At 28.7% G+C, this 14,362-nt stretch overlaps 1 protein-coding gene across 3 annotated transcripts; it reads right to left on the bottom strand.

Moving 5' to 3' along the window:
* Nucleotides 1-6,540: 6,540 nt before the first annotated feature.
* Nucleotides 6,541-12,603, bottom strand: LOC100792555 (protein POLLEN DEFECTIVE IN GUIDANCE 1). 3 transcript variants are annotated; one of them, XM_003528382.4, is made up of 11 exons: nucleotides 12,043-12,603; nucleotides 11,124-11,263; nucleotides 10,732-10,835; nucleotides 10,205-10,293; nucleotides 10,002-10,075; nucleotides 9,461-9,617; nucleotides 9,186-9,353; nucleotides 8,967-9,064; nucleotides 8,394-8,516; nucleotides 7,271-7,339; nucleotides 6,541-7,179 (listed from the first exon to the last, which is right to left on the bottom strand). In XM_003528382.4, exons 1-11 carry the CDS (start codon nucleotides 12,446-12,448, stop codon nucleotides 6,973-6,975), a joined length of 1,635 nt encoding a protein of 544 aa, XP_003528430.1. In that variant the 5' UTR covers nucleotides 12,449-12,603; the 3' UTR covers nucleotides 6,541-6,972. The 3 variants fall into 3 exon arrangements, with proteins under 3 accessions (XP_003528430.1, XP_040873277.1, XP_040873278.1); XM_041017343.1 differs by having other exon boundaries at nucleotides 9,186-9,275; nucleotides 9,521-9,617; nucleotides 12,043-12,529; XM_041017344.1 differs by having other exon boundaries at nucleotides 11,117-11,263; nucleotides 12,043-12,521.
* Between the last annotated feature and the right edge of the window lie 1,759 nt (nucleotides 12,604-14,362).

Raw genomic sequence — 14,362 nt, forward strand, 5'->3', positions numbered from 1 at the left:
CCTGTGGTCCATTGTCTTCGTTGAGACACATGCTTTGATATCTTAAGAAAATACTAATTTTTTATTAATTATTAATTATCAATTTTTTTTTATTAAAAATTAAAATTAAAATTTTCTTTTTTTTATCATCAAATCAATTTTATAACTTCTTTTAAAAAAAAATACTAATACAATAGCATTGACAAGTGACGCAATTGATTGAATCATCAAAATTCATAAGCAATATTTGCCATGGAAAAGAGAGAGAGAAAACACGAATCTTAAAAAGTTTATCACCGTTGGGTTAGGTGTTGTCAAGAAAACCTTTGTTCAATGAATTGATGCCACCTAGTAGAAGTACTACGAATAATGACTAATTAATATTGTTATAGTATATGTTGATATATATATAATATACTCAATAATTATTTTAATACATGTTATTAAAAATACTAGTAAATATCTGGGGAAGGTTTAAAGTTGTTTATAGTATAATATAATATGTACACTGCATGCACCAATTTCCAACCATGACACCACCCGATTGCTGCGTTTGTCGCAAATCTCATAGGATGATAATTTGTTAGTTGCGTGCAAGTCACGTCCCAACACTACCAATATATTTGTGCTTCATAAATAAAACTTTTATTATTTTAATTTTCACAAAATATATTTTTAAAAAAGACAACAAATTTTGAATATGATTAAATTTCAGACCGATTCATGATAGATTAAAAGATTAAAATTTATAAAGATATTTCAAAAATCTCAGAAAATTAAAAGTTATTTTTATAATGATTAAAAAACTTAATTTCTTCCCTAGTTTGCCAATAGGATGCTGAATTCAAGGAATCAACAGTCGTGTTCTACATAAATGATGAGAGACAGACAAGATTATAATACTATGTCTGTGTCAAGGTCTTTGTTTTAGGGTTCTCATTGTCTGCGATTCAATTTCAATCCTGGACGATGCAGAGGACCACTTTCTTTTTATTTAATATCGAGAAAATTATTATTTTAGTATCTGAGATTGTGAAGCATTGCTATAATAGTAGTTAAAATTTTAAAAATTAAAATTTATTAGTCTTTGCTGTTAGTTCTGTTTGGAACTTGAATAATAGTAAATTATAAATCTTAAAGAGTTATAATTATAGTAAATTCTACATGTCAGAAACTAAGATAATAGTAGTTTTAATTTCAAGAATTTATTTAACATTTTCTTAATTTAATTTAAGGACTATTATGACAACATCACACATCTTTAAGGACTCAAATCTTAATTTATTCATTTAATATTAAGTAAACTATAATCTTTTGTAAAAAAACACTTAAATTATATTATTTTATGTCAATAAATATTTTTATTGTCATCATATAATTTATTTTTATGTTTATGTGAATAAGCATTTTTTTATTTTGTGTTTTCATTTTTATTTATTTAAATGTCAAGTTACCTCCGATACTAAAATTTAATTAGAACCCAGCTCACCAATAAAATTGTCCTATCTGATTTATCAAAGTAGAAAATTTTCCCTTTGCTTATCATTAGAAAAAAAATTTAGGATCATCTTATTCTTCTAAAGGAGACTATTAAACAGGGGATTCCTTTTCTTATTTATTTCTCTGCTTCTTTTTCTAGTTCTCAAGCTATTAATGCCTCCTTTTTTTTTTTGCATAATATAGTAATAGTGATGACTAGCTGGGGAAATTGACACTTAAGATCATATATGATATTGGATCTTTATCTTAGTCACAATTGTCAATTAACACGTAGTCAACGTAAGGTTTAAATGCACTCACATCATCTTGTGAAGTGAAGTGTGTTCCTGATATATCATTATCCACACATGAAAGCAATGAAGAATTTAAAAGTAAGCGCCATCATAATGCAATTTTGTTTTTCTTTCCTTTTGCCTTCTCAGGAGTTTCTGAAAAACAATAAAACGCATTATAAAGAGAGAGAGAATAGCAAACAATTTGTGTGTTCACCGTTGAGTGCTGTATGAAAGAAAATATGGGTAAATTATAGAATTATTAAATGTATTTATTGCTACTGACAATTTTAAAGAATGACAAATATGTAAAGTACCTTAGAACAAATTTATACCAACATCATATATAATGTTTGACAAACTAATAACCGTGTTCATTAATCAAATGATTCAGAATTTTAAATCTTAATTGTTTATTATATATGAAATAAAATATGTTGAGAATGAAATCTTGTTTTCTTGGTGTCTAAAAGAAGTAATAAAAAAAATTAAATGTCTGAATAACTATTCGTACAAGTGGAAGCAAATATCGTTAATTTTGCTATTAGGAAAGCTCAGTTCTTAACTTCTTATACTTAAATTTTCAGAACATCGCCTTCAATTGATCCAGTTGCTGTGCATATTGGATTTTGGAGGCAGAACCAAATCATATTATAATATTGTGAATGGCTGTGGTGCAGGGATTATAAATTTATAATACGTCGTGTAAAGGAGAGGGAAACCAACAAATTGGGGTCACGGGGATTTAATTATTTTACTTAAAACTAATCTAAATACTTATTTCTAATCTAAATATCTAATCATTAGTTTATGTGGATGTCTCTGTATGCACGCCGCAAGCCTATAACTTGTGTTATATCTAATTTTACCTAAGCTCATTCAGTTTAAAATAGGGTTAAATATAATCTTGCTTCTCTCTTTTTTTTAATATGTAATTTTGATCTTTTATTTTAAAATAAATTCATTTAGTTTATTTATTTTTAAAAATCTATAAATTTAATCATCTTATTTTATAAAATAGAAATATATAATATCTCATTTTTATAAATTTTATTCCATCAAATTCAAAGTCTTGATTGTTAAGATATTAACGTTAATTATAAGGTAGATTAAACAAATATTATCACTAAATTTTGGTCATACTAGATTAACTTCCTACCAATAAGGCTTTCGACTGTAATGGAATAACCAAAATGAAAGATTTGACAACTGAAGAATTAAATGTCTATTTTAATATAAAAGACTAAAATTACATATTTTAAAAATATAAAGAATAAATGTCTTTAATTTAAATTAGGAGACCGAAATTGTAAATTTTTAAAAATAAAAAAATCAAAATTATATTTAAGCCTTAAAAATATTAGATTTTAGATAATTTAATTTCTTTCTAAAATTTTCATATTGACAAGTATAATAACAACAAAAGATTTGTCATAGTTTGATTACATGGATTACATAACCGGGCAACATTATTGAATCAATTAAAGGCTAATTTCTTTTTATTGTTTGTTTTTTTACAAATTAAAAATGATACAATTTTTTTTTCTATTAGTATTTTAATGACATTTTTTTTTACATGTTCAAATCACATTATCTACTTTCTTTTATTTTTTCATAAATGGCTATCACTCTAATATTTCTTCATATTTATTTAATACGAGCAAATATTGATAATCCTTTCCTTAATCGTTATTGTTCCAATATCTTCTCCAATAAATTGATATTTACTTACATAAATATTGACTACTTTATTAAAATATCAATAATGTAATAATAATATTATTATTTATGAAATTTTTTGCTTACACTATTTTCAAGTTATATATTTGTTAATCTATTAAAATATCATTTTCATTAATCTATTTAAAAATTATATTTTTGTCCATTGAAAATATCTTACTATAACGTAACTTTTTAAATAGGCTTAGATTATGTCAAATTTTAAAATGATTAAATTAAACTTCTAAAAAATAAAGAATATGTCAAGAAGATGAAGTAAGTCTCAAAATTTAAATTCATTAAATATCATTGATTCATTATATTTTAGTGTTTTTTCATTTTGGAACGTTAAGATATAAAAGTTTTATTTTGATTTTTTGTGTTTTTAAAAATTTCATTTTGTTACATTAAATTTTACAAGTTTTATTTTAATTCTTTATGTTTTCAAAATTTTCATTTTAATTCTTTATATTTTCAAAAGATTTATTTTGGTGTTTTTTTTTTATTTTCGTTAATAAGCGTTAGTGTTATATTAATTTTTAAAAAATTAATTTAAAATAATATGGTTAAAAATTGAAGCAAGACCCAAAATCACTAATGCAACGTCAAATCTGAAGCTTCTTATAATTTTTTTTATCTATACCAGTGTTAGGGCCACAGTATGACTATGAGGTAGTGCGATGGTGTTGTTTGGTGAATAGATGTTGTAATTCTAATTTGTTTGTTGATAGTGGTTGTAGATTTGATGAATAGATGTTGTAATTCTAATTTGTTTGTTGATAGTGGTTGTAGATTTGATGGATGGTGGTTGCGTTGTTTATATTGTGATGATTATAAAATTTATAAGAAAGTAAAGATAATAAAAATAGGTGATTGAATGCATTTTAAAAAGATAATAACGATTCTTGGCGGTTATTATTTCAAAATTTAAAATTAACGATACACTAACGTTTGCTAACAAAAATTAGAATAAATGACTAAAATAAAATCTTCAAAACATAAATGATCAACATAAAACTTTGAAAAATATAAAAATCAAAATAAAACTTTTAAAACTTAATGTAACAAAATAAAACTTTTAAAACATAAAAGATAAAAAAAAAATTTTAAAAATATAAAAAACTAAAATGAAACTTTTAAAACTTAATTTACAAAAATAAAAAAACAGTAAAATATAATGGACTAATAGTCACATTTAGTCATTTAATTTTTTTTTTAATGCATGAGATACTGTTTACATCCTTTGAAAAATATGTCAAGAATAAAAAATACAAAAAAGTTCCTTTTTCAAAAACACGTTTATCGCCCTCTTAACATAATTTTCAATAATAATCCAAATCATAGTATTACTCATCTGAAACATAAGTCTTTGTACTAAAAAAAAAGTAAAAGGAAAACCTATCCTGAACTACCTCGGGCCTAAAACAATGCACTATTACTATCTCAGGACCGCCATGCACAGCATACAGTGCAGTGTTAAATATGCTATGCCCATTTGGTCAATGTTTTTATCTTTGGAGCAGCAATGAGACTGTAACGAGTGAGTGTGACAGTAGTCGTGTTAATTATGTCCTGTGCTATATCATCTCATAACAACACACATCTTGATATAAAATCTACATCAAATAGATTAGTTTAGACACGTCTAAATTTTATTTAATGGATTAAAATCAATTTATCGAAATAGTTATACTAAATTAAATTTAACAAGCAGACACTGAACAACATAACAAGTGTCCCAACCATCACTCAGTGTTTGAGTCTCACACTACTCTTGCCTCTTGTCTGGAGTTGATATTTATTAATAGTAGTATTCAGTTAATTTTAAATTACTGTATTCTCTATTCTATGCACCTTAATTGTTTATTAAATTTCATCACTGAAATTGTTACAAAGCTAAAACTAGGGTATTCTTATTTTTTACCTAATATAAACAATAAAGAAGATAAAAGAGAAATAATATAAAATTCATTCATTTCTTCATTAATTGATTTTCCTAAAATAGATATACATTTATATAGCCTTAATTAATACTAATCACTAATCATTAGATACTATTTATCCATATGTTAACATCTCATTACTTAAAATAAAAACTATAATTTATAATATAAATATCTAAGATTATCCTACATAATTTTTTAATTATTTAATTTTGGAGCATATTTAGACCATCTTAACCGAAATAATTGCATTTATTACAAGATCACAACATTGAAGGTTTAGTTCTAGTAATTTGCAAAATAAATACTTGAGTTGTCTCTATCTATCGGTCGCTGCTAAATTATCCTCAGCTGTGCCTTTTTTTATATTATTGTTTTATCCTTTTAATCTTTTTAATTTTTACTATCTTGCAGTTAATAACTACGGTATTCTCATCGGAAGTATAGTGCTTAGTATAATTGTAATTTGAACATGTGGATGTGTGCCTATTATAATAACCACATGTTTGTCCATCTCCAAACCAATACCCCGTGATTTCGAGAATGGTAACAGCTAAAACATGACGATTATTATATAAGAGTAATACACAGACCATGCATTCCTTGGTTATTTCATCCATGGTCTATATGATTACATTTTTTTTTTGTTTCTTTAAAGAAAATAAGTTGCAATTTGCAAGCACTCGGGAAATAGATTGTTTAATTGAGCAAATGTATAGAGACGAAGTGCTAATAGAATAATATTGGGTAAATTATAATTTTAATTCTTTATAATTTTAAAAAAATAATTTTTGTCTTTCCAACCGTTAGTTAACTGAAAAATAAAAAATAAAAATTGATAGAAATATAACTTATGAAATTAAGTAATAAATCACTAAAATATTTTTATTTAATTAAATTTATAAATACTATTTTTTTATGTATCACTGGTCAAGAGCTATTGATTTTTTTGAATTATAAAAATTTATAATTTAAAAAAATGTTTAATTTATAGTTATTTTAAATTTTATTTTATATCATTTTATATAATTGAATTTTTTTAACTATACCAATTTATAATTAAATTTCATAAATTAATATATAAATTCTTTGCTTAGTTTACAGGACGAATGAAAATGTAGGCAATGTTACATACACAATCTTTTATAAGCCTCAACTGCACAGCTTTAAGCCAAAAGAAAATTCAGTCCTTTACATAATACTACTACTGCCTACGCTTCAAAGAACTCTCGCGTGAGCATAAGTGTATGTGCTTCCTTGGTGCTGAAAGTTACAACTTACAAGGATGCCAATAATGCACAGCCAATAGCTAAATGCTCGTGTTTTGGAAAATTATTTACTAACAACAAAGTTGCAAAGGAGGAGCCCATGCAACCTTACCTTCAAGTTAAAAAACCAATTCGTTGAACTTAAAGCTGTTCTCGTGTGTATCAAGCGCTGATAATGAGTCCAAGTCAATACTTTATCACATGTTCTTTCCACATGCACTCTCAGGCACAAGCATAGGAATCCCATAAGGCCATAACAGCAGACAGCTTAATTTAGTTGTGTTCCATAAGTTAATCAGCATGAAGATGTTGCTTTCTCCTTTGACAGCGATTAACATACCATCTGGCATGCTTCTGTAGAACCATGCCAATTAGAACCTTGAGGCTTGTGAGCATAATGTAGGTTATTGCTGAAAATAACAGAATCCAAAAAAGCCTCCACCGAAGGGGATTGTAAGGAAGGTTAGCAGCGTAAACTGGAGCCAGAACTCGAATGACCTAAGAACAAGAAAAATGGGGAAAGAAATAAACAGACATCCAATACGCAGCCGTAAAGCAGGGAGAAAAAGGACACTAAATTCATGCTTACCACACATGCTGGAGCAAGGGGGACAAAAGTCAACTTTTTCTTTGCACCCTCAGTTTGCATATGTAGAGTCTACAAAACAAAAACAGCAGTCAGTCATATTCTAAAATGTCCATCAAAGAAAATAGACAAAAAGTCACAGCAAATTGTAAGACAACAAATTAAAGATCCAAAATTTCTTTATTCTTGACACGTGACTAGAAGGCTTTCTCAAATGCCGACTAATACTGTTCTCTTTATGTCACAAAGATATATGCCTATACACACTCCACTATATGAGAAACTGCTACAAATCAAGCAATTTTCACGATTAATTCACTAAGGGATTGTTAGGCAAATGCGTGCACCGATAATTAATGGGGAGAAAAAGTGTTGTGATGCATTCCATAATTAGCAGAGATTTTATTCTGTAATTAATACAGATTTGATTTTTTTTTATTTGTACAGATTTTGTTTCATTTTATTTCTTTCCTTAATTAGGTCACTGGCAGCTTATAAAAAAGTCTTGTATTCACTCTTTGAAAGAGAGAATTACAATAACATTCAGATTATTATCTTTCAAGTAAAAGGTTTTGAGGGCTTATTGGGTTGACATAGTAGTTCAATTAAACTTGTTTGATGAGGAGCATAGTAGTTGGTCTGAGAAAATTTGTTTGATGAGAGCCAATTAAACTTTCTGTTCGTTCAATATTAGAACCACTTAGCATCAAGAAGCTTTCTAAATTATATCAACACATCAGATAAATAATATGGTAATGAAGCCTGAGAAAAATAGTGGCTTGAAAGTGGGGGGAGGAGTTTAAAAAATTTAGAGGAACTCAAGTATATTTCGGTTCTTCCATGCCAGCCAACAGAAAATTAGGAACACAGGAGTCCATACAGCCCCTTTCTCTTCAAAACATACTGCAGGCTGCAGCTAATGATTTCAAAAGCATTTGCAATTAAGTATGGAAGATGTTGGTACATTTTTTGAGTATGATTCACATGAATCCCCTGAAAATTTAGGCTTTGAATAGCGACTAGAATAGTATTATACCAAAGTGGTTCCAGCTATTTATGCTCTTTTAAGCAGTAATTACTAATCATATTGCACAGCTAACATCCACACAGAATCAAACTACAATACCTGTTTACATAGGACTTCAAGAAACTCAGAATATGCAATGGGGGCAATGTTGTTGAATTTGGCGATGAATGAATGCTTGATAATATCAATACCCATTTCAAATAGATAAACCAAGAGGATGTTCTGCACCACAGAATATAACTGTGTTAGGGGCAAGACTGAGCCAAGCACGGAAATTTATTTCCACCTGATAAACTTATGCAATATATATCAGGTGCTATAATTTTAAATAGGCTTAATTGTAAATTTTACCACCCAACTTTCATGATTTCGCAGATTCTACCACCTAAGTTTTCTTTTTGGGAATTTTACCATTCAGCTTTCATCATTTCATGAATTTTACAACCCAACTTTTTGATTTTTGCACATTTTACCATTGCATTGGTAACAAAACAATGTTGTTTTGTTTTTTCTTTGACATTTTTTTTGGTGATATGTCAACGGTGATAAAATGTGCAAAAATTAAAAAGTTTGATGGTAAAATTCGCAAAAAGAAAAATTGGGTGATAAAATTTGAGAAATAATGAATGTTGGATGGTAAAATTTGCAATTTAGCCTTTTAAATAATCTTACACTGATAAAGCTTCCAAACCAGGGTCCTTCTGCCTCCAGAATATTTTGAGCCAAAACAAATAAGATAAATGCTGAGATGTGGAATCTCTCTATGGAATCTGCTAGTCAGCAATAAGATAAAGAGACAAAGAAAATAATGAAAGAATATGAGACAAAATAAAAAAAAAAGGGGGATTTACAATGCAATCAAAGAAAAAACAACTAGGAAAGATAACTCACCAGAGTACACCATACTGTGAACATTATCCCTACTATATCCCTTAAACACATAGCTTTTGATCTCAGCAAAATTATTTGACACAAGCAAAGCTGGCAGGGCATTGTAGTGAGAAACAATACAGGCTGATAAAGTGATTGCCTGAACTAATAAGATAAAAGAATGAACAAGTACAACTAGTCAAGGAAAATAACCAGCATTTTTGTTTTATCCCTTGCCTTCATAAGATGAAATAATTACCCGTAAAAAAAATTATCAATCAAAAGAAAAAGGATATTTGAAGCAACAACAGCTAAAACTTGGTCAGAAATAAATCTCCATATCCAGAATTTCATACTTTCTGTTTCTGGGGGACATCGTGCAAGTTCTTCTGCTGAATGAAATAACATTGGCAATACATCCCCAATAAAATTTTGACATAATTTATCAAATATCTGCAAGAAGATTCATGGACCAGTCACTATAAGTTTCAGTCCAGAAGTCAAGATAGTTATGACCCTATATGCAATCAGCATAAGACCAAAAAAGACTCCTCTCACTCCTAAGCTTACAATTTGAGTAGTTGTGATTAGAGAAATGAATTGTTCAAATACCATTCATACTTTCATACTTTCACGATTCTCAGAGCAAAATTCCGCCCTTTCATATCATGGCATATCCTCGTGGTCACACAAGTTATGGCTCACTAACCATGGAAAAAATTCCAAACAATAAAAGCTAATTCGAATATTCATCTAGATTTACAAACAGAGGTCCAGAAATTTGGCATGTATGGAGACCTAATTAAAACCGAGGTTCAAAGATTAATTTATGCTCACCTCTAACATATTGTAGATCACATACAATTTGATTGTTGCTTGACCACGGATCATATGATATATTAAGCTGATATCTAAGACAACAAAAATTTAAAAGCAGGGAGCTTAAAACAAATTTACTATAACAAAGTAACGAACTGAATGTGATCAATGTAAAAAGGAAATATATGAGATAAAGTTATGGAAGCATACTATCATTATACCTATTTGCTGCAAAACAATGACTCCACAAGCCATAATAAGAAAACAGCCAAAATCTGACAACTCAATTGTAGATGGCCTCTTGAACTTCCTGCCATGAGCATTATAAGGTCAGAGTGTAAAACTGAAAATCCTGAAAAGCAACCACATATTTTAAAACAGAACATGAACACTATAAAATGGGAGATTGCTTCAAATTCTTCAGCAAACACTGGACCAAGGCAATGCAATTATAATTAAAAATTCAGGCATATATCATTTAGAATGTCTCGTTAAACCAACTGTTTAATCTGGGTGACATGGATAGAAAAAATCACCCTGTTCTCATTCCCTAAAAAACTTACGATTTCTGAAACTGAATGCTAAAAAGATTGCACTAGATGGACAAAGCTTAATTAATTCACAACTCTGAACCAATGAAAATGATACTGCGGGATTAGTCCATTATCTAAATCCTCAGTCACAAGCATAATTAACATAAATTAAAGTAGTATAAATAAGAGACGAAAATTGAAGAAAGACGACAAACCTTGTTTTCAGAAGCCTCCAAATGGTCATCGCTATCCTCATGGGCATGATAGTTAATAATGACAGAAATGAATTGAAGCAGACAAAGAAACCAACATCTATAAGCTGCAATAATGCATTCCACGTTTGAGAAACCATGACACAAAATGTAGAATGTCTTAACGGAAATACACAGCCATAAAATAAGTAACATGCAGTAGGTGGACAGTTTCAGGTTACACCCCTTCCCTAAAACTTCTACATTTTATTCTGATCAGTTAATTATGAAGGAAAATTCAGCATCTAAATACTGGACTGGAGTATACCCATAGATGACATTGTGAACTGCAAACAGAGTTCCTTTTTATTATTTTTTTTCTTTTTCAATGAATTAAAGGAAAGTATACCAAATACCAATTCACATCTCCATGGCAAGCGGAAGATAGTGTCATACACTCTTTCTCGTCCCTTTTCATCACCAATAGTTGTTGTGCTCCACACAGAATTTCCATGGTACAACTTCTCCAAAACGTACGACACAGGTGACCTCTTCGCTGAAAACAAGTTGTACAACATAAATGCCTTAACAAAACAAGACACAAATTAAAAGGCAGGCAACAAACTTGTGGGTATAATCAAATTACAGGTCTACCATCGTTTAATGAACAGATGAAACATAAGAAGAAAAACAGGCCGCAGCATTTATTTTTCAGTCTCACACTACATTACATGCATTCACATCAATTGTTACCTAAATAGCAAATGGTCTATGCAACTATCATTCAATAACAAATTATTGTGTATGATAAATTTGTAGACTTTTATAATAACGATTTTAAAAGTCATGACAACATGATTTCTGACTTGTTAATAGTGTATTTTTTTTACAGAGAAATTAAACTCTTACTTCAATATCAAGAAAGAATCAACATAACAGTTTCAAAATCTATCATATTTAAAGCACTGCTGGACCAATCACATAGCATCATGCTATTGCAAGTATAAAAAGTAAATCAAAAGACACGAAATAAATAAATGAGATAAGAGGCATAAATAGTACTTCCTTCCCTAATTATTATAACATTTTCAACTAATTCATGTTCTTTAAGAAAAATAGGTAATTTAGTTAATTGTATTAAATCTGTCAATTAATTGTACTCTTATTTCAAAATTACTCTTTTTTATCTCTCTTGATTGTTTCTCCTTAATATTTGGAGATAGAATAATTAAGTAAAAATAGAAAGAAAAAAATAATTAATACATCTAAAATTAGAAAATGTTATTGTAGACAAATAAATTTATGAAAAATTATGACCAGCTAGATTCTACTCACGAATCGAATCATTTGCCAAGACACGCTTTAACTCCAACGATTCCACCCTCTCTGACGTTGCCGTTGCAACCGAACTAACTTCCGTCACGTAACCGTCACCAACGGCTGTAACCGCCGATTCTCCGAAACTATCGCGACCGTTCACGCTTCTCTGCCTTAGCTCACCGAAACGGAAACCTTCGCCGGCGACAGCGGATTTACTCTCTTCCGGTTTAGGTTTGTCCTGGCACACAACAGTAGCGTGATGAATGTGAGTGTTGAGCTGGTCAGGGCCATTGGGGTAGCTGGTTTCGGAGGAAACGGAAGTGGTGGCTCTGCGCTTGCGGTTCTTCTTCCGATGAGGAAGGGAATTTGACGGTGAAGATTGGGGTTGCGGCGGTGGCTCTGCGTCGCCGCGGTGTCTCATTTTGACTTTTCCTGTTTGGTCAAGAACTAATCTAAGTATTCCAACTTACATGAGTTAAGTGGCGGCGGTAGTGACATTGTCGAGTCGGATGATCCAAATTTAAATTACTAAATTTATTTCACTGTAGCTGACTATCATTTAACATGATTGTATGTAAATTGTGCATTCAATTTTAGACTACTTTCTAACCTACTTCTAATATTATAATTTTTAATTTAATAAATTTCAATTAATCACATGTGTTGTTAGTATATCTCTAAATTTTATTAATATAAGCATTTGTTATTATATAAAACTATTTGATCATAAAATCATACTTTTAAAATTCATTTAACTAAAAAGTCAAGTTTATAAGATTCAATTTATTTAAAATAAATTTTGTCAACCAAACACTCAATTAATTAACTTTGACTACTCTCTAAGCTAGTAGTAGTATTATCAAGCCAATGACTCAGCTTTGAAGTCCCAAGTCGTAGAATATTATTTGAGGGTAAATGTTATATATATATATATATATATATATATATATATATATATATATATATATATATATATAGTAGTATTTTTTTAAGATTAAAGTAGTATATTATAACTAAAATTTATAATAAATAAACATCTTTAAATATAAAAACTATATTTTGTATTTGCAATCAACAATTAAATTGTAATATAAAACTATTTTTAATTATTAGTAATTTCTTTTACAAAAACCGTTAGAATCTAGTTGTGTGCTAATGTAGAAAATAAACACCTACTAACGTGAGAGGAAAGAAAAAAAATATTGGAAATATACAATTAAAAGAACAAAACTCCCAATTATATATTTCAATTTATTATATATTAATAATTTTTTGAAGAAAATTATCTCTAATAAAAGATATATGTAATCTAAACAAAACTAAATAAATAAATAAAGCAATAAATTTTAGTTAATTATTTTTATTTTGAGTAGTGTTACATAAGCAGATAGAATTAATAAGAGTTTGGACATCAGTCACTTAGATTCAAAGTTTATTATTGAGATCATTGAGATTTTTTTCTTGTTGAAAATAATATATTTTTAGTCGAAAATCATGAAACTAACCCTTCAAGTGTAAAGATAATGGAAATAGATTTTATTTCTCTTAACAATGTATTTTTCATACACACAACAAAAAATCAAATTTTCATCAACATGTTTAATGAAGTCACTCATCTAACATCTATGTTGTTGAATCTTGTTAGAAATGAGATGACTTATATGCTTTATTGATAACTCAAATAGGTTAAATTAAAATGTTTCTTATGATTGGTTTATTATGATTGGTTTAAAAGTAAGAATATTTTAAAAAAAGTTAAAATAGGAAATCACGACAATTAATTAATTGAATAAAAAATGATATTATAATATTTTTAGAAAGTAGTCGAGCATTGTCCCCCCAAAAAAGTAGTCGGGCACAAACTTAAGCATAATATTTCAAAGCACTAGTTCTTTTTCTTTTCGTTTTGTTTTGTAACAAAAAATGGAAATTTAAACTCTGATATTATGGGTTTTCCTGCCCACCAATTACAAGAGCCAATCATGCTCAGACCTACAAGCATACATGGTACAACATAGATATTGACTAATATAAGTAATATTTGTGATAAAATCAAAATATGTGTTATAGGGCCAATGAATTATGAATGTGAGTTTGAGTTTGGGAAATTTTTCATGTGAATTTAGTTTCATCTATGCTTCCTTTATCACTATATTAATTTCTTTTCTCCACCAGTTTAATTGTGAAAACCATTTCAAAGAGTACAAAGAGAGAAATATGGTTTCTAGCATCTGTGACTGTGAGGGTAAACTTTACTTGAGAAAGGACAAGGAGAATAACGTACAAAAAAGCTGCGCACCATACGTACCAGTTCCATACCGTAGTCCATAAAGTG

Source organism: Glycine max, chromosome 7 (genome assembly GCF_000004515.6).
Source record: "Glycine max cultivar Williams 82 chromosome 7, Glycine_max_v4.0, whole genome shotgun sequence".
NCBI classification, from domain to species: Eukaryota; Viridiplantae; Streptophyta; class Magnoliopsida; order Fabales; family Fabaceae; genus Glycine; species Glycine max.